The sequence below is a fragment of the Magallana gigas genome, chromosome 4 (genome assembly GCF_963853765.1).
Source record: "Magallana gigas chromosome 4, xbMagGiga1.1, whole genome shotgun sequence".
Taxonomy (NCBI): Eukaryota; Metazoa; Mollusca; class Bivalvia; order Ostreida; family Ostreidae; genus Magallana; species Magallana gigas.
This window is the reverse complement of record NC_088856.1, coordinates 1007628-1031617: the sequence shown is the minus strand read 5'-3', so window position 1 is coordinate 1031617 and position 23990 is coordinate 1007628. Positions and strand designations below refer to the sequence as shown.

The window sequence follows — 23990 nt, the reverse complement described above, 5'->3', positions numbered from 1 at the left end:
TGGTCAGGGGTCTACTTTTAAGGTCTGCACTCGCGCTTTCTATATCATAATCACACAAATGCGCATTGTTATCAATAACATGCAAGTTGTCAGCCTCACACTCTATTTCATCTCTCTCTACTGACAGTTCCTGTTCTTCACCTGTCAGTATCTGAGATTTACACTTTCGCATGCGATCGCAATGAATAACACCACTCTTGCCTCTAAATCCGCATGCTACTATGTAAAGAAAATCAGACAACTTTTTCTCTATGACAAAAGGACCTTTCCAAAACGATGTCAGTTTTGGCGAACAGCCGCTTTTTCTAACCGGAAAATACACATAGACCTTTTCACCGGGTTCAAATATTGACCATGCTACTTTCGCATCATGATATTTCTTCTGGCGTAGCATCTCTTTTTCTGTATGTTCTCTAACAATTTTGTGCGCGGTTTCCAGGCGTTCACGCAAAATCCATAACCCACTGATTAGAAGGAATGTCTTTTATATCAGATGGCATCTCGTACATCAGGTCTAACGGAGTAGTCGCCTCTCTACCCAACATCAACATGTTTGGGGAGAAGTTAGTTGTCTCGTGCGCTGTGGATCTGTAAGCCATTAATAAATAAGGGAGATACACATCCCAGTCACGCTGGTTTTCTTGAACGTAGGCACTGAGCATCGAGAGAAGTGTACGGTTAAATCGTCCGACCATACCATCTGATTTCGGGTGATAAGGGGTGGTACGTGTTTTTCTAATACCCAATAACCGACACTTTTCAGAAAACAGCTTGCTCTCGTATTGGCGCCCTTGATCAGAATGCAGAACTGATGGTACGCCAAATCTGGCTATAACTTGCTCCATGATTGTGCTTGCTACGGTTTCAGCATCCATACTTTGTAGAGCGAAAGCCTCTGTCCACTTTGTAAAATAATCGGACACTACAAGTATATGGCGATTTCCTTTGTCCGTCTCTGGCAATTCGCACAATATATCAGTTGCAATCCTCTCCATTGGAGTACCGGAACCATCAATTTGCATAGGAGCTCTTTGCTTTGGATTTGGATTCTTGCGCATGGTGCATTTTTCACAACCGGAAATATACTGATGGACATCTTTCTGAAGCCCAGGCCAGTAATACTTTTGCCTTATTTTGGCCAGAGTCTTCGTAACACCTAAGTGTCCTGATGTATGGCTGTCATGGCACATATTAAGGACTCTCCGACGCTCTTCATTGGGGATAATAGCCTGGAATGTTTCCTTGCCTGAGGGTAGCAGTATCCATTTTCGCATTAACAGCCCTTCTTTTATACACAGGCGATCAAATTGATTCCAGAGTGATTTCACCACAAACCCTTGCTGCGTTATCTTAGAGTTACAAGATCTTTTCCCACTTTCAACCCAAGAACGAACCAACTGAATGTCCTTGCTTTCACTCTGCGCTTCTTTCAAAGTATGGTCATCTTTCTCGCTCGAGTCTAGATTTGCGTACACAGTTCGAACTTTTTGCACTGTTTCAGGTTCGAAACCACACTGGGGACATGGTATTCTACTGAGTGCATCTGCGTTATCATGCTTTCGACCAGGGCGGTGCTCAATCTCAAAGTCGTACGTACTGATCACTTCCAGCCACCTCGCCATTTGACCTTCCGGATCCTTAAATCGTAACAGCCATCTTAGTGATCCGTGGTCTGTCCTGATAAGAAAATGACATCCATAAAGGTAGTGTCGAAAATGCTTGATGAAGTGAACAACCGCCAATAATTCTCTCCTGGTAACGCAATATCGCTTTTCAGCTTTAGACAAGGTTCGGCTTGCATATGCAATCACGCGTTCTTTATCATCAATTTTCTGCGAAAGCACAGCACCGATTGCCGTTCCACTGGCATCCGTATCTAGTATAAATTGCTTTGTTACATCAGGTAATGCTAAAATTGGCGCACTGACCAATCGATCACGCAACACCTCAAAAGCTTCCTGGGTCTCTTTCCTCCATTGAAACTTCCTTCCCTTCTCAGTGAGTCGATGCAGGGGCTTGGCTATGGAAGCAAAGTCTCGTATGAAGCGCCTGTAGTAGCTGCAAAGGCCAAGGAAAGATCGAATTTCTGAGACATTACTTGGTATCGGCCAATCAGCAACTGCTTTTACCTTTTCCGGATCAGTAGCAATACCATCCTGAGATATTATATGCCCAAGGTACGAAACCTTCTTTGCAAAAAGGTTGCACTTTTTAGCCTTTAGTTTGAGACCTGCCTGTCGCAAACGCTTGAACACCTCTCCGAGATTTTCTAGCATGTCTTCAAACGATTTCCCGACAACAATTATATCGTCCAGATATACCAAGCACTTGTCCCATTGAAGGCCTGCAAGCACTGTCTCCATGAGACGTTCGAAAGTGGCAGGTGCGCAACACAAACCGAAGGGCATAACCCTAAACTGATATAACCCTTTGCGCGTAACAAAGGCAGTCTTCTCCTTGTCTCCTTTTTCCATGCCGACCTGCCAGTACCCACTGCTGAGATCTAGTGTAGAAAACAAAGCATGCCCTGAAAGATGGTCAAACGCTTCCTCTATCTTTGGAAGTGGATATGCATCTTTCACTGTAACTTCGTTTAATCGACGATAGTCAACGCAAAAGCGCATTGTCCCATCTTTCTTACGAACTAGGACAACGGGTGATGCCCACGGGCTGATAGATGTTTCGATTACCCCTTTATCAACCATTTCATTGACTTGCTTATCAACCTCTTGAGATAAATGTAGAGGGATTCGTCGAGGCGCCTGTTTGATAGGACGAGTTCCTAGTTCAGTATTTATCTTGTGTTTCACAACATGTGTCCGCCCTAGATCATAGTTCGATGTTGCGAACAAATCCTCGTTTTTGTGCAAGAATAGTTCTACCTTCGAAAACTGCGCAGGACACAGAAGCAGGCTTTCGTTGTGCCGTTTTTCTTAAAGTAACACCATCAATGTAACTACCCTCCGCCTGAGAGTTTTCTGTTTGCCTTAAATTCACGCTCACCACTGTATCATCCGCAATTCCTTCAGGTAAGCATTCCCGAACTACAACTTTCTTGGGTATAGTAGCAATGCCAGAATCGCGCATCGATCTATTTCTCACTACTGGTGTCGACTGCTTTTCTATTTCAAGGCGCAATCGCTCACAACTCTGTTCAAGGAAAGAGATTTCCTCATCCAGCATTTCATCCATTGCGCTCATATATATAACAAATAAAAGAGAAACAAACAAACAGTACTCTATTTTAACAACTAATTTTAAATGTGATTATTTCTTTTATTTGCCGAATCCCACCGCTCGCTGCCACCAAATTTATGTAACGTTTCTGAGTTCGATATGGGATTCGGCTGCTCTGCCTGAGCAAATGAAAGAGTGAATTAAATGATCTATTTCCTCAATCACAGATTTTAATTTGAAATATATACATATAATATCCCCCGGTTCTCTGTGGCGCACGCACTTCAAACTACGATTGCGTATGCGCTGCTCGGAGACAGGAGCGCACGCACCGTTCCGGGACTGTAGGGTACTAACTACAGTCAACAAGCCAATTTGTATATTTATTACTCCAAATATACACCTATAGTCTCGAAAGCCTATTACAGGCACGTAAGACTACAGACAGGTTATTCTTACCAACCTTAATTTCTTTCCTGGCTTCGATGTGTTGATGTCTCGGCCGTCGAACACAGACTCTCCGATCCTACTGATTTTCTCAGCTTATATACCCTTCGGGTATCACGTGATCAGCTGAGGATCGAATGGGATTAGTACATTAAACCGAAAGTTAGTCAGCACAATTCTACCACAGGGAACCGAAGGGATATTTTTGATTTTGATCATAACTTCGCTTCAATGCCAATTCACGTATCTCATTTTTTGTCACTGGAAACTCGTAAGTGGACATAAACTTTCAACAATATTTTACCGTTGCATTATTAAATATTCATATAAATGTCTTCATATGTATACATGTATATGTGGTAATTAGAAGCAAATCATATAGAACTCTAATGCCAAAAAATTTGATAATCCCGTAACATATATGATGCGTGTATTTTTGCGTATGTCTAAAAATAACAAATTTAAATGATTCATACATCGAAAGTTAAAATAACTAATATATTTAAATAAAGCCTAGTCGCAAAGCGGTGAAGGCAAACAATGATTAAAAAAGCAAACAAAATATCAGTAACGTAAATTAGCATGTAGAATTTCATATGTGTAAAAGGAACTTAATTTCCAAATTACGATTGTCCTAAAATACGACCCTACTACATTTCCGTGTGCGAAATCAATTAGGCTTGCTAAATCAAACCAAAAAAATTCGTTATTTGCCCATAGTTAACAAAGAAAGACTTAATTTCATTAAAACAGTACAAAAGATGATAAATGACATACCAAATAAACACACTGAATACGAACCTTATGAATAGTTACTTTCGTTATAATTTCAAGATAACACAAACATGCACATAATTCCTAAAAATCTAAAGACGGTAGCAAATATCGACATTTATCAGCTCTGGCACATTTTTGGATATCGATCTGATTAAATTGTTACATAACATTGTTGCATATAAAAATAATATTGTGTATGCAAGGAATTCTCCAACGCTTTCAAGACATCTTAGTTACGTCACATTCTGTTTTCAGCGAGTTGCTTACTTATTAATGAATTGCATATTTTTCGTTTGCTTCATTTTAATCATGTAACATTTTTTATGTAGTCGATTTTGGTTCAGTGCTGGCTCAAGTCAAGTTACGGTTTTTATTTTAACTTTTTTTTTTCGGTATATGCCTTGTCAGAGCAATGCTTTAGGCACCTAATTAGGTTCATACGTACCAAGTAAATGAAGTCTGTCACACTTATATACAAAATAAGAAGGTAGTCGATAAATTTATAGGGGAAACAGAATAAATATCTGGTCTCAAATGAGTTGTGGTATCTGTTTTATATACATATTTGAACATTTGAAACAAAAACTTTTAAAGGTAGTGATGTATCAGTATTCACACCTTCCAACAATTTAAGCATAAAAAAATTGTATTATAAATTAACTTTATCTTTGACACCACATCCAATGATTCTGAATAATAATATATATGGTACAAAAATGCAGTTAACTAGCAAAAATGTTATTAAGTTTGAAAAAATATAGAGTGTAACATTTTCAAATTCATTCGTTATTTTAATTCTAATCAGGAAATATATAGAATTGAAGCTCTGCTAATCATTTAATAATCTCATTTTAATAATCTCATTACAATATAAGGGTTGTATTTGCAAACTTTGATAATTGATAGATCATTTTGAGAATTCACATGCGTATAAATTGACAAAAGTTTAATTCTTTTACGAGAGATCTTAAAAAAAAACCCTTTAATATTTTCATTTTTAATTAATTTTAGTTATTTAAAAAAAAGCGTATTTGGAAAAATCAGACCCTGATATTATTATGATATTAAAATATTATATATAAAATTATAAATATAATATTAAAATTATATATAATATATAAAATCTAATTACAATTTGTTCTTTTTTTTTTACCAAACTTTATCACTCATCGCGGTCTATACAATTAAAATTCTAGTCTTTTTTTAAATGTTGAATAAACTTATTACTGGGCTAAACAATTATTACATGATAAATATGCAAGTGTCTAAAGGCGGCTGGCTCTAAAGTTTATCTAGTTATATTATGAGAAAAACATCATTTGTCGATCAAATTTGAGAAATTCGGTCTTAACATGGTTGTCCGATTCTATTGTTCTATGCTTGTTAATAATGGTATTGAAGATAGAAAAGTAATTTAAACCAATTTAATATGTAAATCAACAGCTGAAAGCTATCACTTTTTTAGTTCAATTCATTTATTTTCAACCAAAAGAAACTCAAACAATCAAAAATCATGATAGATGGAACAAATTTTACATTAACTAAATATTATGAATTGATAATGTATAACCATGTTTATAACAGTTTGGAAGAGCAAAGCTAGATTAGCATGTTTGCGCAGAACAAATACTCTAATAAAATTTAGTTTTACATAATTTTTTTTTATAAATATATACATAGCTGGTGTAAGACAACAAATTACAAAAAAATTAAATATTTGGATAAACGTAATATTTAAATGTAATAAAACGAACTATACATAATAATAAAAAAACAAGATTGGCCTTATTATAATGGAAACAAATAAGAATAAAATAATATACATATAGTGTAGATCAGACACAACTCGTGAAATATTTTGATAACATTGTTTTTGATTTTTTTAAAACAGTATTTTTTACACATAGCTTCACGTTAAGCGTTAGATTGTAGTCAGCTTGATGCCTCTTACTGATAATTTAAAAAGGGTATTTTTTTTCATTCAAAAATATGTATTTTTTTTTATCTTCAATTACATAAATTATTTAAATGGTCCTTTTTATTACATGTACTTATCACATTTATACGATTTCTTCCTGGATAGTCTTGTATACAAAATCACAAAAAATAGATGCTGTCATTAGACAGTAATACCCGCACCAAGTATTTGCCCCTAAATAACACTGTTTTGTACCAGTTGTATTAAAAACGAAGGTTGCATGCAATGTCTGGTAATTTTTAAACATATTAATTTTTATAAATTGAGATCCCATCCCATAATACTACTAAGCAGCCTTTTATGTACAATTTGGGGTTAAATTTTTGGCATGTTAATTTTAAGTTAATAAATAATCTGAACATTTCATGTCAAAGAAAGTATGGTCTATATAATTATTACAAAAAAAATTAAATTATGACCCCTCCTCTCGGTGGTTGCCGGCTTTAGATTTGCCAACAAGGTGTGGGAATGAGAGGTCCAGACCCTCCCCCCTTTGAAAATTCATTTACTAGTATATTACCGTACTCGTAAAATTACTAAAAATACACCTGGGACCCCAGTCACACCCCCCACCTGCAAACACAATCACGTGTGTTACTCTGAACCCCCCCCCCCCTCACACACACACACAGGTAATCCTCATGGATAGAATACATTGATAACATCAAAAGCCTGTACACTCTACATGCAATTGCAACAAAGAATATTGTAAACAGAGCAAAATAATATAAAAGATATATCAAGATAAAAGGGGGTTATAACCAAAACTCTTTCATGGTGAAGTTTTAGATTTACAATACATGTATTTGGCAAAAAGGAAAAGTTTTTAAATTTTTGGAAACTTAAGTAAAAATAGAAAAGCTTCAGCAGGATTTAAATTCTCTACTTACAGAAAAGTAGTAAACACTCTTATTAAACCAATTGCGCTTCACTGAAAGGTTACATTATTGGGGGGGAAATATTATATTTAGACTTTATTGTTTATTTTAATAGGGAGTACATCACAATATGCAGGTGTCCTGTACCATCTTAAGACTGAAATGTATGCTTTACATAGTCGTTTTTTTACCTAATAAAATTGTGCAACGGGTTTTAAAGAATAAAGTCACAAAAATACATGCGTGTTACAAATAACCGATCTGAAGATTAATTAACATGCATAAATTTAACGTTTCTTTTGTGTTGATAAGCAAAAAGGATCCATATTGTGCTCTAATTGGATTAACATAATGATGCTGACCAGTATAGGTAAGCATTGCATGTAGTAGCACAGCATTATAAGCCACTGGTATAGGTATTACTTTCACTTTCTAAATAAGTGATCTCCCTTTGCCAGCATACTGTATCATCCTCTTTTAAAGAGGTTTGATCCTCTGTTTTTGTGTATCCATTTTGGGTCATTTCTTTTCTGGATATTTTGCATTATATATGGAATCTACTCATAAATACATATTTTATAATAATAGTATTTTATCTTATTCATATGTAGTGTTTGACTCACTTGGGTAATTCCTAGCCTAATGATGAACCTGTTTTGTTTAAGAGACATTACAATTGCTCCGAATTTGTTTATCTTAAAAATTAAAAAGCAAAAAAATATCTTCATTTGCATCTAGAGAAAAATACCAATCAAGAAATGATTTATAATCTGCTACTGTACACATGTACAAATAAAAGAAGACTGAATCTTTAGAACCAGGTTTGATTTGAGGGTGGGGGGTTGTTATTGATCCCCAGGTAGCAAATAAGACTTCTGATCATATCTCAATAGATCTTTTGTCAATTATGCAACATGTAATGAGATTTTTTAAAACACTTTTTAACAGTTTATAAAACTTTTTAGACCCCAAATTATATTTTGATTTTAATAGATCATTCGAGAATTAAGAAAAGTGTAAATGTAAATTTTTATTTTAAGCAAACATAAACGCAACTTTTTTAAAAGAGTATTTTATTTGCAGAGTAAGCAGAGATATATGCACGGATCCAGAAAGTTTTTCCGGGAGGGGGGGGGACACATCTATATAACAGTCCCTATTATATCCAAAGATATTCATTTAACATTAGAGGAGTTTCTGGGATTGGCTTTTTTTTTTTAGCTACTATTTGATTCCCTGAAATGACGTAGCTACTCCAAAAGTTGTAAGAGGGGTTCTAGGAACCATACTATTTTTTGTAAAAAAAAACGTCATTTTTTGTTGCCCTTAATAAAAAAATTTCTGAAACCTGATCACACTTCAAAATGACACCCCCAATCATATTCTGGAAGATCATTTAGCTATTAGAATTCTCTACTGTTGAAAATATAGGAGAGTTCGAGGAAGAATTTTTTGGGAAATAATCACATTTTCGTATCAATTATTTGTCCTCCAGGACTACCAGAGAATTTTGGAAATCTTTTTACAAAACAACAAGACACCCCAAATCAAACTCCAAGAGTTCCAGTTGCTGGTTTATAAGATGTAACAGCAGTTTGAGACAGTAAAACATGACAGACAGACGGACAGACGGACGGACGGACGGACAAAATATGGTAACAACAATATACCCGAACTTTCTTTAGAAAACGCGGGTATAAAAACAAACTATATAGAAAATCTGTTTTAATTGTTTTAGGGGGCTGTTCAAATTGTCACCATCTAAAACTTTCAGTCAGGTAAGCTTATTGCTGATGTCATATATCATATCATAATTTTCATAAGTTATTCAGGTTCTATTGGTCAGACTGAAGCTCGTACTGATCTTCTAGGTAATCATCCGCAAACACCAGAGTCTGTCTCATGGCTGTCAGAGCCAGAATGCTGACATTTGTCTGTAGTTGAGTCTCTTGCTCGTAATTTTTTACCGGAAATACGTGACCTCGAGGAATGCCTATGACGTCAGCTGCTATCTCTAAAGCTTGTTTGCAGGCTTCACTATAATAGATCTTTCTAACATCTTGATCAACCAAAGGACAAACCTTGTCTAGTTTCGTCAGGTAAACAACATGTGGAAGTCCTGCAGAGACATCCCAAATATACTACATTTCCAGAAATGTATTGTTAAGTTCAAGAAATACCGAAAAAAATTCAAAGTTCTTAAATATTTTTTATTGTTTTTAACATAAGGAAAAAAACCCAACATTATACTTTTTTGCAATAATTCTCATTCTTAAACAACAATTTTAAGGATTTGGTTCAGTGATTTCTAAAACGATATTAATATTTTAAATGAAAGTTTTAAACTTTGTTTCGACTCAAATATATCAACGATGATTTAACACATTGCTTCTTACCCCTCTCAACGATTAAGGAACGAAAATAAAGCAAGTTCTTAGATACATCTGCATGCAGCACGTCAATGGCACTGGCGTCCACTACAAAAGCCACACAGTGAATCTTGTCCTGAAAGGATGGGTGAGATACGAATCCAGGGTCTCGTTGAGAGGCGTGCGCCATGGGATTAAACTGAAATAAAACCATACCGATTTAAGATGATTTTTTACTGTAGGTTTTAGAAAATAGTAAAAGGTAAAGCTTCGTGCCTTGTATTGATCAGTCAAGTATCCGTCCAGGAGAAGTTGCATGTCGTGGTAGTGCATGGAATTTTCTCCTTCTAACCCACGAGTGTCACAAAGCCGGAAATTCAGATAACCACCAAATTCCCGATTTCGGATTTTATATTTTCGCAGCTTAAAAAGAAAATATGTGTATATGTTGAATTATTTTATGAAAATAAATCTTGATAAGTATGAAAGATTACTTAAAAATAAGCAAAGCATTTCACTATATTTTCTTTTCTGTTTTAGAGAAAAGAAATTTCGTGTCAAAGAATGATCTGAATCGTCTTAAACTATATTGAACAAGTTTTTGTGTAACACTAACTTCAGAACAAAAATAGAATATCATTGATCCGTTTTGTATATACACTAAAAGTGAAAAGATGACAAGAATTGTTGAAATATACATTCTATGTTTTGAAATGCCATATTTACATTTGAAAATTTCTTTTATAAAAACGAACCAACACTATCATTTTTTGTGTAAAATTTATCCAAGTCAGGAGGCTATTATAGTTTAGACACAATGATAATTTAAACGTTTTAACCCATTAGATTGTCTAAATCGAAACTATCAAACACATAATGTTGATACGAACACATAGACGGAAAATGTATTTCGTAGTTAAGTCAAACAAGAGGCCCATGGGGCCACATCGCTCACCTGAGCAACAATGGGCGTTCAAAAGATATTGTGCCATATGGTCCCTCGGTAGAAAATCAAAAAATATATATTGTAAAGTATTCGAATTTTACACTTTTTTAGCTCACCTGAGCTGAAAGCTCAAGTGAGCTATTCTGATCACTTTTTGTCCGTCGTCCGTCTGTCCGTCCGTCCGTCCGTCCGTCCGTCTGTCCGTCTGTCCGTCTGTCTGTCCGTCTGTAAACTTTTTACATTTTGAACTTCTTCTCTAAAACCGCTTATCCAATTTCAACCAAATTTGGCACAAAGCATCCTTATGGGAGGGCTAATATAAATTGCAGAAATAAAAGTCCGATCTGTATTCAAAGCGGAGAAAACCTTGAAACTGTAGAAAAAGGGGGGTGCATTTTTAAAAATCTTCTTCTCAAGAACTACTGATTCCAATTCAACGTAGTTTAGCATAAATTATCCTTATGGGAAGGAAAATATAAATTGCAAAAATTAAGGTCTAATTCTGTTTCAAATCTGAGTTATTACGAAAATAATAATAAAGGAAAGGCGTGTTTCAATCAGTTTAATAGCCTCGGATTCGGCATCCGGTAAAATGGGTAGACAAGACTTGGCCTGGGCAAAACAAAAGATAAGCAGTTATTAATCTGCCAATCTCATTAAAATTTCAGGATATTTGATGGACCAGTATATTTGTATTTGCTGTAAATATTGCTGCAAAATAATGCGTATTTGGAATTGACGATTGCCGATCTGCCCCGGCTTTTATTTTGCCACGGCCCGGTTTTGCTTACCCATTTTACCAAGACTCGTATTCCATACTTCTAAAACGAGGTTCTTTGTTTAAAGCAGCCATGACATTATACGAAAAAGGGTCGATCTGACTATGATGAATTTGCTTGTTGTGCAACAGTTCGCGTATGAAGGGAAATTTTTGAAACATGAAAAATATATTGGTGCCGATTTTGTGAAGTAAATTGAGGCTAAATATTTCAATGCGTTGACAGTTTTCACACATGACGTTGATGTTAGCTTGTTCTGATTTTAGTTTCGTTTTCATTATTTATGCTTTGTAACCTGGAAACTGTCGTCTGTATTTCGTGATTTTTACGTATCAAATCAAACAGAGACTTCGGTAAATCAAACAGTTACGTTAACTGTTTACCTGCGCAAATTAAGCAAAATCTGATGTAGGAGTACTGAAATACAATTCATTCTATCGGTAATTCGGCATTATTTTTTGCGTAATGGTAGATTAATGCAATAGGTTTTTGTTGAGATGCTCGGCATTTTCTCTAGTTTATTCAGTTTAAATAGAGTTTGATATCGCTTACGGAAATATGTAGGTATATACATGTATATATATGATTCATTTCGAAAAAATAAATTGTGTTCTTTATTTGTTATACATGTAGTGCATGTTTCTTGTGTTTAATTGTTAACAATTTTTATTTACTAACCATTTTTGAGTGTTTGCTTCGAATTATAAGCAAGATACAGAGATTTGCTAACAATTCTATGTTTGTACACAGATCTTAAAAGCTAAAGATTAAATCAAAGTACTGATAGTACTGAAAAGCGCCAACCCAGCTTCTGTATGTATATAACAGATATATGTATATAGGATTTCAGCTTCTGTATACGCACTATATTTCCTCATCACTGCATGACAGTCCCTGCAATGATGTATGTAAGCCCCGTACATTAATTTCACAAAAACCCGTAAATTAGATTCACAATAGCCCGTGCAGTTATGTGCATAAACCCCTGAAACTGGTTCCCTTACCAGTTTAAATGATGTATACTTTTGCTTAGAGGGGGCGGTTATTCGATGCACCGGAAGTTGAAGTCTAACGACAATAAAGGGCTGAGCTATGCTTAGCGCTTTAAAAAGTAAAAAAAAATTGTCAATATTTATTACGAAAATTTTCAACATAACCAACTTATTGAATTGTAAACTTAACCTTTTTAGCTCACCTGAGAATGGGGCCACAATGGGGGGTCGAAGTTTAACAAATGAATATATAGAGTAAATCTTTAGAAATCCTCTTCTCAGAAACTAATCGGCCAGGAAAGCTGAAACTTGTGTGGAAGTATCCTCAGGTAGTGTAGATTCAAAGATGTGAAAATCATGACCCCTGGGGATAGGGTGGGGCCACAATGGAGGGTCGAAGTTTAACATATGAATATAAAAAGTAAATCTTTAAAAATCTTCTTCTCAGAAACTAATTGGCCAGGAAAGCTGACACTTGTGTGGATGCATCCTTATGTAGTGAAGATTCAAATTTGTGAAAATCATGACCCCCGGGGGTAGGTTTGGGCCACAATGGGAGATCGACGTTTTACATAGGAATATACACAGTTAATCTTTAAAAATCTTCTTCTCAGAAACTAATCAGCCAGGAAAGCTGACACTTGTGTGGATGCATCCTCAGTTGTTGTAAAAATCATGACCCCCGGGGGTAGGGTTGGGCCACAATGGGGGATCGAAGTTTAACATAGGAATATATACAGTAAATCTTTAAAAATCTTCTTCTCAGTAACTCATTCGAAGGCAAAGCTGGAACTTGTGTGGAAGCATCCTCAGGTAGTGAAGATTCAAAGTTGTGAAAATCATGACCCCTGGGGGTAGGTTGGGGCCACAATGGGGGATTGAAGTTAAACATATGATTATATACAGTAAATCTTTAAAAATCTTCTTCTCAGAAACTAATTAGCCAGGAAAGCTAAAACTTGTGTGGAAGTATCCTCAGGTAGTGTAGATTCAAATTTGTGAAAAGCATGACCCCTGGGGGTAGGGTGGGGCCACAATGGGAGGTCGATGTTTTACATAGGAATAAACAGAGTCATCTTTAAAAATCTTCTTCTCAGAAACTAATCAGCCAGGAAAGCTGGAATTTGTGTGAAAGCATCCTCAGGGAGTGTAGATTCAAAGTTGTGAAAATAATGATCCCCAGGGGTAGGGTGGGGCCACAATGGGGGGGGGGGGTCAAAGTTTAACAAAGGAATTTATAGGGTAAATCTTTAAAAATCTTCTTAGAAACTAATCAGCCAGATGATTCTTTATAATTGTTAAGACTTTGGCCCCAGGACAATTCTTTGGTCTCACGAGAAGGTTGAGAGTTTACTGTACGTTTATATCCCATATATATACTATTGTTAGGGATCTTTTTGAGAACTGCAATACTCAACACATGATATGACTATAAAATCATCCTGTTAGAAAAGGGACTTATGATTATAAACATAAGAATATCCAGGGGAAAATGGATTTTATTTATACAGGATTTACATGAATTATTGTATATTGTCCAGATAGTTTGTATTATGACTCCATTGAGCTGATTTTATCATACCTATTGTTCCTCAGGTGAGCGATATGGCCCATGGGCCTCTTGTTTTGTATACATGTAATCTTTGACATTGTACCTTCATGAAATACTATTTTTTACCAGAATAAGAAATTTCTACGCAAGATATAAAACTAAACATTTGGTAGAGGTATACTGTTAAGTTGTTAACATCCAAATCCCTATATTTTTGTTCTGCCCCCCCCCCCCTTTGTAAAGCGATCAAAATATATGAGAGCATAAAGGTACATTTTTTTCATCAACTACTCAGTACTTACTAGTTATTGTATTAAAAAAAACTAATAGTTATTGTTTTTTATTTTAAAAACCCTACATGTATAGATGTGAAGAAGAAAATTGTACCTCAATGTGCTCAATTCCTCAAATTAAACACATTCAAAAATTTTATTTGATTAAATGACTGTTATTTACTTCGCGTACAAACCAGGATAATTTTCCGCTGTGATATTCTTAGGAATAGCGATAATTACTTTATCCCCGCAACAGAAATGTGTCAGAAATATGGAAACTGTTTTAAAGATGTCGTTTTTATTTACTCGTGTCTGGAAAACTATCAAAATTGATGTAGATTTCACATTATTTATTGTATAAAGAGAGGGCCCCAGAGAGTAGATATATGCAGAATACTAGTATCATTCTTTTATTTTGTTTGTACAAGTATTTAACATACTCTAATTCATAGAGATTTTCTAATGTTCAACCAAAATTTCAGCGTCAATTGTAAATTTATAAGCAAGATACAGAGCTCACAGTTCGCCTAGGTTTGATTCATAATTTGTTCACATGAGTTTATTACATTCAGCTTATGATTTTTAACTTGGTATTTCCTATTCAGCATTTAAAATGGAAAAAAAGAAGGGCCTAAGATTTTATATTCTTTTATTCACTCAAGACCAGTTCACTGGTATTTGAGGTTCAAAATCAGTTCATACAAATGTACACAAACACAGTGAAGGATCACATGTACAGTAGGAGTAATAATGACGAAAAAATGTTAAGTTTACAATACAATAAGATGTTAAAGTTGGTTTCTGAACGAACAGACTTTGAAAATTTTCTTAAGGTGGCTCGACACACCAATGCATTATTTGATGGATCGATGAAGAATTCTCTTTGAGAAATGATTATTAAAAAATGACACCTATATCGGCCTCTGATTATTTTATATGAATTTTTTTGTATTTTTTTTATAGAAACCGGAAACATCGTTTTAGCTGCGAACAAGATAGATTAGAGCTAAAAATTTGTTATCAATTAATGCACAATACAATTATCTATAAATACATATCAAAAACGGCCAGATAAACTTTGAAATATTTTTGTAAAAAAAATATTTATGAAAATGAAAAAAAAAGATTGCATATATTTTTTAAATCGATGGATAAAAACTGCAGATAAACTGTTACTCGCATTTAACAATTGCTGTACAATCATATTTCAACACGAAATTGAAACCAAATAGTGAAATTAAAGTATAAATGGAAAATTTTAAAATCGAACCGATCCCGATTGTAATTAAACTGATCCCGAACGAAATCACATAAAGTTAGAATGAATTAGAATTTTGCAAAAATTTCAGGTTGTTTAGCTTTAAAATGGTTTCGTCATTTACTATTTACTAACTTTATAATTTATATCAATTACTTAAAAAAACTGCAGTTTATTTGTAAAATTTCAATTTTAAAATAATTCTGATCGGGATCAGTTTTTTTTCAATCGGGATCGGTTCAAATTTGATAAATAGCAATTTTTCCAAAATTTCGCATTTTCATTTCAATTTCTTTGTAAAATATCATTGTTTAGTAAATAGTTTATGTGACTATATGTTATTTTTAAAATTTTATCCATAGATTAAAAAGATATTAAAGAATTACAATTTTGATTTTCAGAAAAAAATTTTTTAATTAAAAAATTAAATTAAACAAACGATCTTTGGCATGAATTTATTTATAATTATATTACACATGAATTGACAACAGGTTTTAAGCTCTAATATATTCTGTTTGTCTGCAAAACAGTTTTTCCTATTTCACTGAAAAAATACAAAAAAATTCGTATAGAATAACTGAAAGCCGATATTGATCTCTGTTTTGTGGAATCATGTTTCAAAAAAGATTCTCTATCGATCCATAAAATAAAATTTTGGTGTGTCGAGGAACCTTAATAAATATTGACAAATTTTTTACTCTTTTAATCTTTAGTTTTTAAGATCTGTGTACAAACATAGAATTGTGAGCAAATCTCTGTATCTTGCTTATAATTTGAAGCTGAACACTCAAATATGGTTAGTAAATAGAAATTGAAAACAATTAAACACAAGAAACATTCACTATAACAAATAAAGAACACAATTTATTTTTTCGAAATGAATCATATATATACATGTATATACCTACATATTTCCGTCAGCAATGTCAAACTTTATTTAAACTGAATAAACTCGAGAAAATGCCGAGCATCGCAACAAAACCTATTGCATTAATCTACCATTACGCAAAAGATAATGCCGATCGAATTACCGATAGAATGAATTGTATTTCATTATTTTTTGATACATCAGATTTTGCTTAATTTGCGCAGGTAAACAGTTAACTGTTTGATTTACCAAAGTCTCTGTTTGATTTGATACGTAAAAATCACGAAATAATACAGACGATAGTTCCGAGGTTACAAGCAGAAATAATGAAAACGAAACGAAAGTCGGAACAAGCTAACACCAACGTCATGTGTGAAAACTGTCAACGCATTGAAATATTTAGCCTCAATTTACTTCACAAAATCGGCAACAATATATTTTGCATGTTTGAAAAATTTCCCTTCATACGCGAACTGTTGCACAACAAGCAAATTCATCAAAGTCAGATCGACCCTTTTTCGTATAATGTCATGGCTGCTTTAAACAAAGAACCTCGTTTTAGAAGTATGGAATACGAGTCTAGGTAAAATGGGTATGCAAACCCGGGCCGTGGCAAAATAAAAGCCAAGGCAGATCGACAATCGTTAATTCCAAATACGCATTATTTTGCAGCAATATTTACAGCGAATACAAATATACTAGTCCATCAAATATCCTGAAATTTTAATGAGATTGGCAGATTAATAACTGCCAATCTTTGTTTTGCCCAGACCAAGTCTTGCCTACCCATTTTACCGGATGCCGGATTACCGGATGCCGAACCCGAAGCTATTAAACTGATTGAAACACGCATTTCCTTTATTATTATTTTCGTAATAACTCAGATTTGAAACAGAATTAGCACTTAATTTTTGCAATTTATATTTTCCTTCCCATAAGGATAATTTATGCTAAACTACGTTGAATTGGAATCAGTAGTTCTTGAGAAGAAGAAGTTTAAAAATGCACCCCCCCTTTTTCTACAGTTTCAAGGTTTTCTCCGCTTTGAATACAGATCGGACTTTTATTTTTGCAATTTATATTTGCCCTCATATAAGGATGCTTTGTGCCAAATTTGGTTGAAATTGGATAAGTGGTTTTAGAGAAGAAGTTCAAAATGTAAAAAGTTTACAGACGGACAGACAGACGGACAGACAGACAGACAGACGGACAGACGGACGACAGACAAAATGTGATCAGAATAGCTCACTTGAGCTTTCAGCTCAGGTGAGCTAAAAAGTAATATACTAACAGCTGTTGTAAGGCTGTGTGTTGAAGTACCGGCGCATGCGCGCGAAGAAATTTCCCCGCGGAAAATGGAGTTCAAAGTGTTGAAAAAACTAGACTTTCCAGCGTTGATCTGTCCTACGAGTAAAATATTGACCTCCGATATCTCCATGTCAGGCAATGGCTTGTAGTTAGAGACAAAGTCTTTTAACGTTTGCAAATTCTGGAAATAATTTAAAATTCCGAGATATAAAAAGGTAAGAAAATAAAGATGACCCAAAAAATAAATATATAAAAGGAACAGGTAAAACGGAACCTGTTCATGCCAAAGAGGTGGTTCCCGCCAGGGTTTAGATATGATTGTTGCATCATATGGTGTTGAGCTTGACACCTGTTGAGTTGCTTAAACAAAAGAAAAGAAAATTTTGTTTTAAGGGATCAAGATATACTTTACTCTTTTAATGTTCATAAATACCCGGTAATATCAACAACAAAAAAGCGTTATGCGATTGAAACTTATACATTCCCAAACAACACACATTAGTGAACAATAAAAAAAGCAATGTTAACATTACAAGACTTTCAAACTCTGTATCTATCTCTCTTATTCAATATTAAATTTGGAAAAATAAAACTTGAAAATTTTGAGCTAAAATATTTATTTATTCTTTTAAATTTGCATTAAACATTGACCTAAAGTGTTCCTATGATAGAAATATGCCTTATATAAATTTTGTTTTGAATACCTTTAACGGAATACACTTCTAGATCAAATATACACATGTGACCATTGTTGATATCATTCATATTCACTGTTGGTCTTTGGTAAGCCGAACCAAAATCTGCTCTTCCATTAAGTGCAAAGAAATGAGTACCGCTGGCTGTGTCTCTTGTTGGCGATATTTTGCTTTTGAAAGGCATGAGATCAATCGGGATTCGCATTAAGGTTTTCTCTTAAACATGAAAAGAAATGAATTATACAAAAAGTGAAATCATTTATCTTGGGTATTTCATTTAAATTATTTATTTGGCAAAATTAACATCGTGTCTTGCAAAATACCACAGAAGTGATTTTGCTATTTTCTTTTCGCCTAGATTGACACTCTCGCATTTGATAAATTGCGTAACGTGATTAGGAGTTACATTTCTAAAGTAATATAGTAGCAAACAAGACTGGTGCAAGAATGTTAGACTCTATAAAAGGACTTTTCATTTATTTTATTTTCAATTAAAAGTCAGATTGATGCAATACAATTAATTTTTGCCAGATTGTTTCGATTTATGATTTGTTAGTGTAGTGCTGGATTTGATAGCAAGAGAAGCAGCAAAGTATGATATCGAGGTCATATAAATATAGGATTGATGTTTTGGATGTATTGTTGTACTGTTTTTCACACAAAAGACTCATGTGTCGGATGTGAACGATATATATCGTCCATGTGTGAAATATTCAACGACATACTGATGCATGCATAACAGGAAAAAATCATTAAATACACATATTTCTTTGCTAAATTAGATGTTAAACAGAGTTTGTAAAAACACTTTAATGTATTTGATGGTCATATATTCAATTGCTTTATTGAATCAAGTAAAATACTTTAAAAAATTGCGATAAGATTTTCAGCATGATGATAAATAGATTCGACTTACTAAATAGGAAGGACACTGCATTGTTTTGTTGCTGTCCCGCTCCTCGTAACAGTTCGCTTTCGACTTCTCCAAAAGTTGGTCCTAGATTGTTATGAGCATATGCTGCTTGATTTGGTTTAGTGACGGGAAATTTTCTTGGTTTCCTGACACCATTATAAGACAAAGTAAACAAAAAAGCATGCTGGTCTTTAATGCAACCTCCCGATGACTCCCAACTCTGAGACAGGAACCCGCCATATGACGAGTTGTCTGTGTTGTATAGGATGGTAACTGTGGGACCTTTTCTATCACAGAGTTGATGAAACTTTTTGGAGCAACAACTATCCCTACTTATTTTGTAAAGCAATTCAAAATGGCATTTCTGACCAATCCATAAAGATAACTGTGCTCTATCGTCTGCTGTAAGAAGTTCAGTTGGCCTGAAGATGAAATATATCAAAAAATCATCTAGTGTTACTTAATTTATTTCTAAATAGAATATCGTTTGTTATATCCATTAATTATCAATCCTCTCGTTACGGATAACACAAAGCACTTTCGTTCGAATTTTTGAAACAATACGCTGAAATATCGAGAAAATTTTAGAAGTCCCCCCTCCTTTCAGAAAAAACCCAAAAGCAATATCATTGCTTCTATAAAGCATTAAAAATTCTTAAGCTATTCATAATCGAATTTACAAGTCCTCTGGCCTCTAATAAAAGGGACCAGTCCTGTTTTCTTGATTTCTTTTGGAAAAAAATTTGATACTTCACCAATTTTGTTATTTACGTCTTATCAAAATGTTAACTAATAAAAAGATATAGATCAAAACCTATGAACATTAAAAAAGCATACATAATTTTCGTGCATGGGCCAGCTAAAAATAATGGCGCAACTGGCGTAAAAAACAACATTATAATGCAAAACTTCAAACTAAAGTCTATAGACTAAATTCTATGTATCCTAAAATATTTCATAGTCATATCTCAAACAGTTTTTGAGATCAGCTCTGCACAAAATAGGTCGTAAAATTTATGAAAGCGGCCGTAAATCGAGACCGGAAGAGACAACAGGAAACATCTTTACTAAAAATAAATAAAAGTTAATAAGTTTACATCAAGTCTAATCATCTGAAGAAAATGCTTGAGATCGGTCGAATAGTTTTGGAGAAATTGCGTGCACAAAAAAATAATAAGAAGCAGTACAAAAACAATATGATCTTCCGTTAACAAGGAAAGACCTTCAAAATGCTAAATAAACGTTGCTCTTTGCATTTTTAAATGATATCAAATTTTAAATTTGATTTAATGCATGTAATTTGACTCAACAATAGTAAAATGAAAGATAAAAGATATGAAACATTACTTTTAATGCGACATTTCCTGTAATATATTTTGCATTTGATTGTATTTCGGTGAATAAATACTGATATGAAAAAAACTGACCAGAAATTTTTGAAATTATATGAATTAGGGTATAACATGTTGCCACAGAGATATGACTATTTATGACAAGATGAAGAGATCTTTGCTTTTTTGTAATGTACGGAAGCGTATTAGTGCCACTCTATATATGTATTTTTTTTTTAAAATTCCAATTTTAAATTTCCAACTTTAAAGTTGGAATTTCCAACTTTAAAGTTGATTTTTCCAACATTAAAGTTGGAATTTCCAACTTTAACCTTGGAATTTCCAAATTTAAAGTTGATTTTTCCAACTTTAAAGTTGGAAATTCCAACTTAAAAGTTGGAAATTCCAACTTTAATCTTGGAATTTCCAACTTTAATCTTGGAATTTCCAACTTTAAAGTTGGAATTTCCAACTTTATTCTTGGAATTTCCAACTTTAAAGTTGATTTTTCCAACTTTAAAGTTGGAAATTCCAACTTTAAAGTTGGAAATTCCAACTTTAAAGTTGGAATTTCCAACTTTAATCTTGGAATTTCCAACTTTAAAGTTGAAATTTCCAACTTTAATCTTGGAATTTCCAACTTTAATCTTGGAATTTCCAACTTTAATCTTGGAATTTCCAACTTAAAAGTTGATTTTTCCAACTTTAATCTTGGAATTTCCAACTTTAATCTTGGGATTCAATTCAATATATTTATTAATTGTTCAAGATTATCATGGACATACTACCGTATATGTATGTGTTAACTGAAAATTCCTTGTTGAAAATTGCAGAATAGATTATTGTTTACATATAATTACTTTCCTTAATGTTTTTCAGTACTATGCTTCATTATGCTTAATCCTTTTAATTCTTTTATTTATTGAGAATTTTTTAGATTTATTCTATATGTATATGATACAATCAAGCAACCTTTTATACACACACACACACACACACACACACACACACACACACACACACACACACACATATATATATATATATATATATATATATATATATATATATATATATATATATATATATATATATATATATATATATATATATATATATTGATTATGACATACCGGTAGTTATTGTTTTCATGGAATTCAAAAAATAAAATTGAAATTATAATTCTGACATGTTCTATTATTTCCAATGAGTTTGAGTTGTTGTTTTATTATATTGAGTTCTTCTTGAAAGCAAATGAGCTCCCCCATTCTTTTTATGAGTAAAGCCTAATTCACACAAAACAAAAAATCATAGTATATATCTATCTATCTATATATATAAATATAATAAAATCAAGTTAAATCAAGTTAAATTAAGTTTAATTAAAGTTGATTTTTCCAACTTTAAAGTTGGAAATTCCAAGATTAAAGTTGGAAATTCCAAGATTAAAGTTGGAAATTCCAACTTTAAAGTTGATTTTTCCAACTTTAAAGTTGGAATTTCCAACTTTAAAGTTGATTTTTCCAACTTTAAAGTTGGAAATTCAAAGATATAAGTTGGAAATTCCAAGATTAAAGTTGGAAAAATCAACTTTAAAGTTGGAAAAATCAACTTTAAAGTTGGAAATTCCAACTTTAAAGTTGGAATTTTAAAGAAAAAAAAAATACAAAGTGGCCCTAATACGCTTCCGTAGTAATGGCTTTTCATTTACCTTGAAAATGACTTGTTGTCTTCCCATGAATCCTCAAAGGCTGCCCTGGCCATATCTATTAAAATAGAATTGAGTATTTTATTCAAATGTGTCACTCAATTAAAATGAACTTGATAAGTTCTGCACAGTAGAGGGTCAAATAAACGAAACGATAAAGCTGTTTTTTTTTCACACTGTTTAGATCATGATTTATACACCGGTCTGACTACTGTTTCTTCTGCTTTCATTTACAATGAGGCCACGACAGGTGCGACCGGTCGTCAGGGGATGCCTCTTCCTTCTAATCACCTGATCCTACCTCTATCTTTTTAGAGGTCCGTGTTGCTCTGCTCTAAATTGTATTTTGCTTCATGGATTATTGAGAGGTTGGCGGTTTCTTATTGTCATTTTTCATTGGTTCTATCCAGACTCATTACATGTTGCCCTGTGGACCATTTTACTAACATTAAACAGTGTGTTTTTTCTTAGAATTGCTAATTGATCAAATTTAACGGTGAAATTGTTTAATTGTGTTAAGCTAAATTGCATCTTATTTACAAGATTCACAAAAGAGCTGTCACCGTAATTAGATAAAGATACATTTGAAGAATTTTTGTTTCGCATAAAGTATTATGTTTAATTCAGGTTCATTTCAGCTTCTGTTTAGCTATGAAAAAGATCCAGAAAAATATAAACATTTTTTTTTAAGAAAAAAAACTTGAGTTTTAAATGGTATGTCAATATTATTTCCTTTGAATAAAAATAAAGTGTATGTAAAATACTTGTTTTAAGGTCGTAAAATAATTGATGCTGATTTTAAGTTCTATATGGAAAATATTGTCCTGAGTGTGTATACAGGTTTCTTGACAAATTTTTTTCACGAAGGGTTTTTAATCATCTTTACATTTTATAAACGTTTATGATTTATGAGTATACTCTTACCTGTTTTCTGTACTTTCAGTTCCAGTGTCTTTAAATCTGAAAAAAACCCACCGATTGACACCATGCCAGAACGCTATACATTTTCTGAAAACGATTACTACACCTATATTAATATATATAACTAGGTCACTTTATAAGCTTTTAAATGTTCCTTAATTTAGGTGTAGTCTATTAAATCCCCACGACTAAACTACATTTGTCTAACAAACATTATATGTTTTGTAGAAAAATCTCTGACAGCATGTTAAATTATAATGATAAAAACGTTTTTCAAAAAGGATCAAATATAGTATTAGCTTTTGTGACTACCAAAGATACCTAAAACCGGGATGGGGTAATTGAAGAAAGTATTATTAATTGAGTGTAATTATTTACATTTTTCAAAGTAATTGGAAGTAATTTGTAATTGAGTATCCCTTTAATTACAGGTAATTGAATGTATTAAAATACGTTCCAAAAATATCAGGTGAATTTTCTAGTGCCTTTTAATTAAATTTCAGTTATTTTTTTTTTCAAAATACAAGTTTAAAAAGGTGTCACATTAAGTTCGGTTCTTTATTAACTCTAAGCTTTATAGCATGTACAGATACAATGTATATAAGGTTAACAGAAGAATGTAACAGAAAAGTAATAGTTAGTTTAGGTTGCATACCTGTTTTGAATGGGCTTGTGTTTATTCACTAATTAAGAATATCATTATGGTCGATATGTATATACACCATGACATACTGCATAATAGGTAAAGGTCTAATTTATTCAGGCCTGTAGCCCTCTTATACAGAAGAATAAATATGTTGAATAAAAATTTAGTACAA

At 33.2% G+C, this 23990-nt stretch overlaps 1 protein-coding gene across 2 annotated transcripts; it reads right to left on the bottom strand.

The window, feature by feature from the left end:
• Nucleotides 1-8557: 8557 nt before the first annotated feature.
• On the bottom strand, nt 8558-23410 carry LOC105322735 (uncharacterized). 2 transcript variants are annotated; one of them, XM_066080807.1, is made up of 10 exons: nt 23176-23221; nt 22461-22678; nt 22255-22309; nt 19216-19634; nt 18309-18515; nt 17879-17964; nt 17588-17785; nt 9903-10049; nt 9654-9825; nt 8558-9376 (listed from the first exon to the last, which is right to left on the bottom strand). In XM_066080807.1, exons 3-10 carry the CDS (start codon nt 22305-22307, stop codon nt 9093-9095), a joined length of 1566 nt encoding a protein of 521 aa, XP_065936879.1. In that variant the 5' UTR covers nt 22308-22309; nt 22461-22678; nt 23176-23221; the 3' UTR covers nt 8558-9092. The 2 variants fall into 2 exon arrangements, with proteins under 2 accessions (XP_065936879.1, XP_065936878.1); XM_066080806.1 differs by lacking the exon at nt 22461-22678 and having other exon boundaries at nt 23176-23410.
• Nucleotides 23411-23990: the final 580 nt, after the last annotated feature.

What these genes read in the sequence shown, in the direction of transcription:
- LOC105322735 (XM_066080806.1), bottom strand. Translation starts at nt 23,239, where the DNA reads ATGGTGTCAATCGGTGGGTTTTTTTCAGATTTAAAGACACTGGAACTG. An exon ending in TGCAGTGTCCTTCCTATTTA is followed by an intron (nt 18,516 to 19,215) that starts GTAAGTCGAATC and finishes TTCATGTTTAAG; the next exon opens with AGAAAACCTTAATGCGAATC. An exon ending in AGAAGTGTATTCCGTTAAAG is followed by an intron (nt 17,965 to 18,308) that starts GTATTCAAAACA and finishes CTTTTGTTTAAG; the next exon opens with CAACTCAACAGGTGTCAAGC.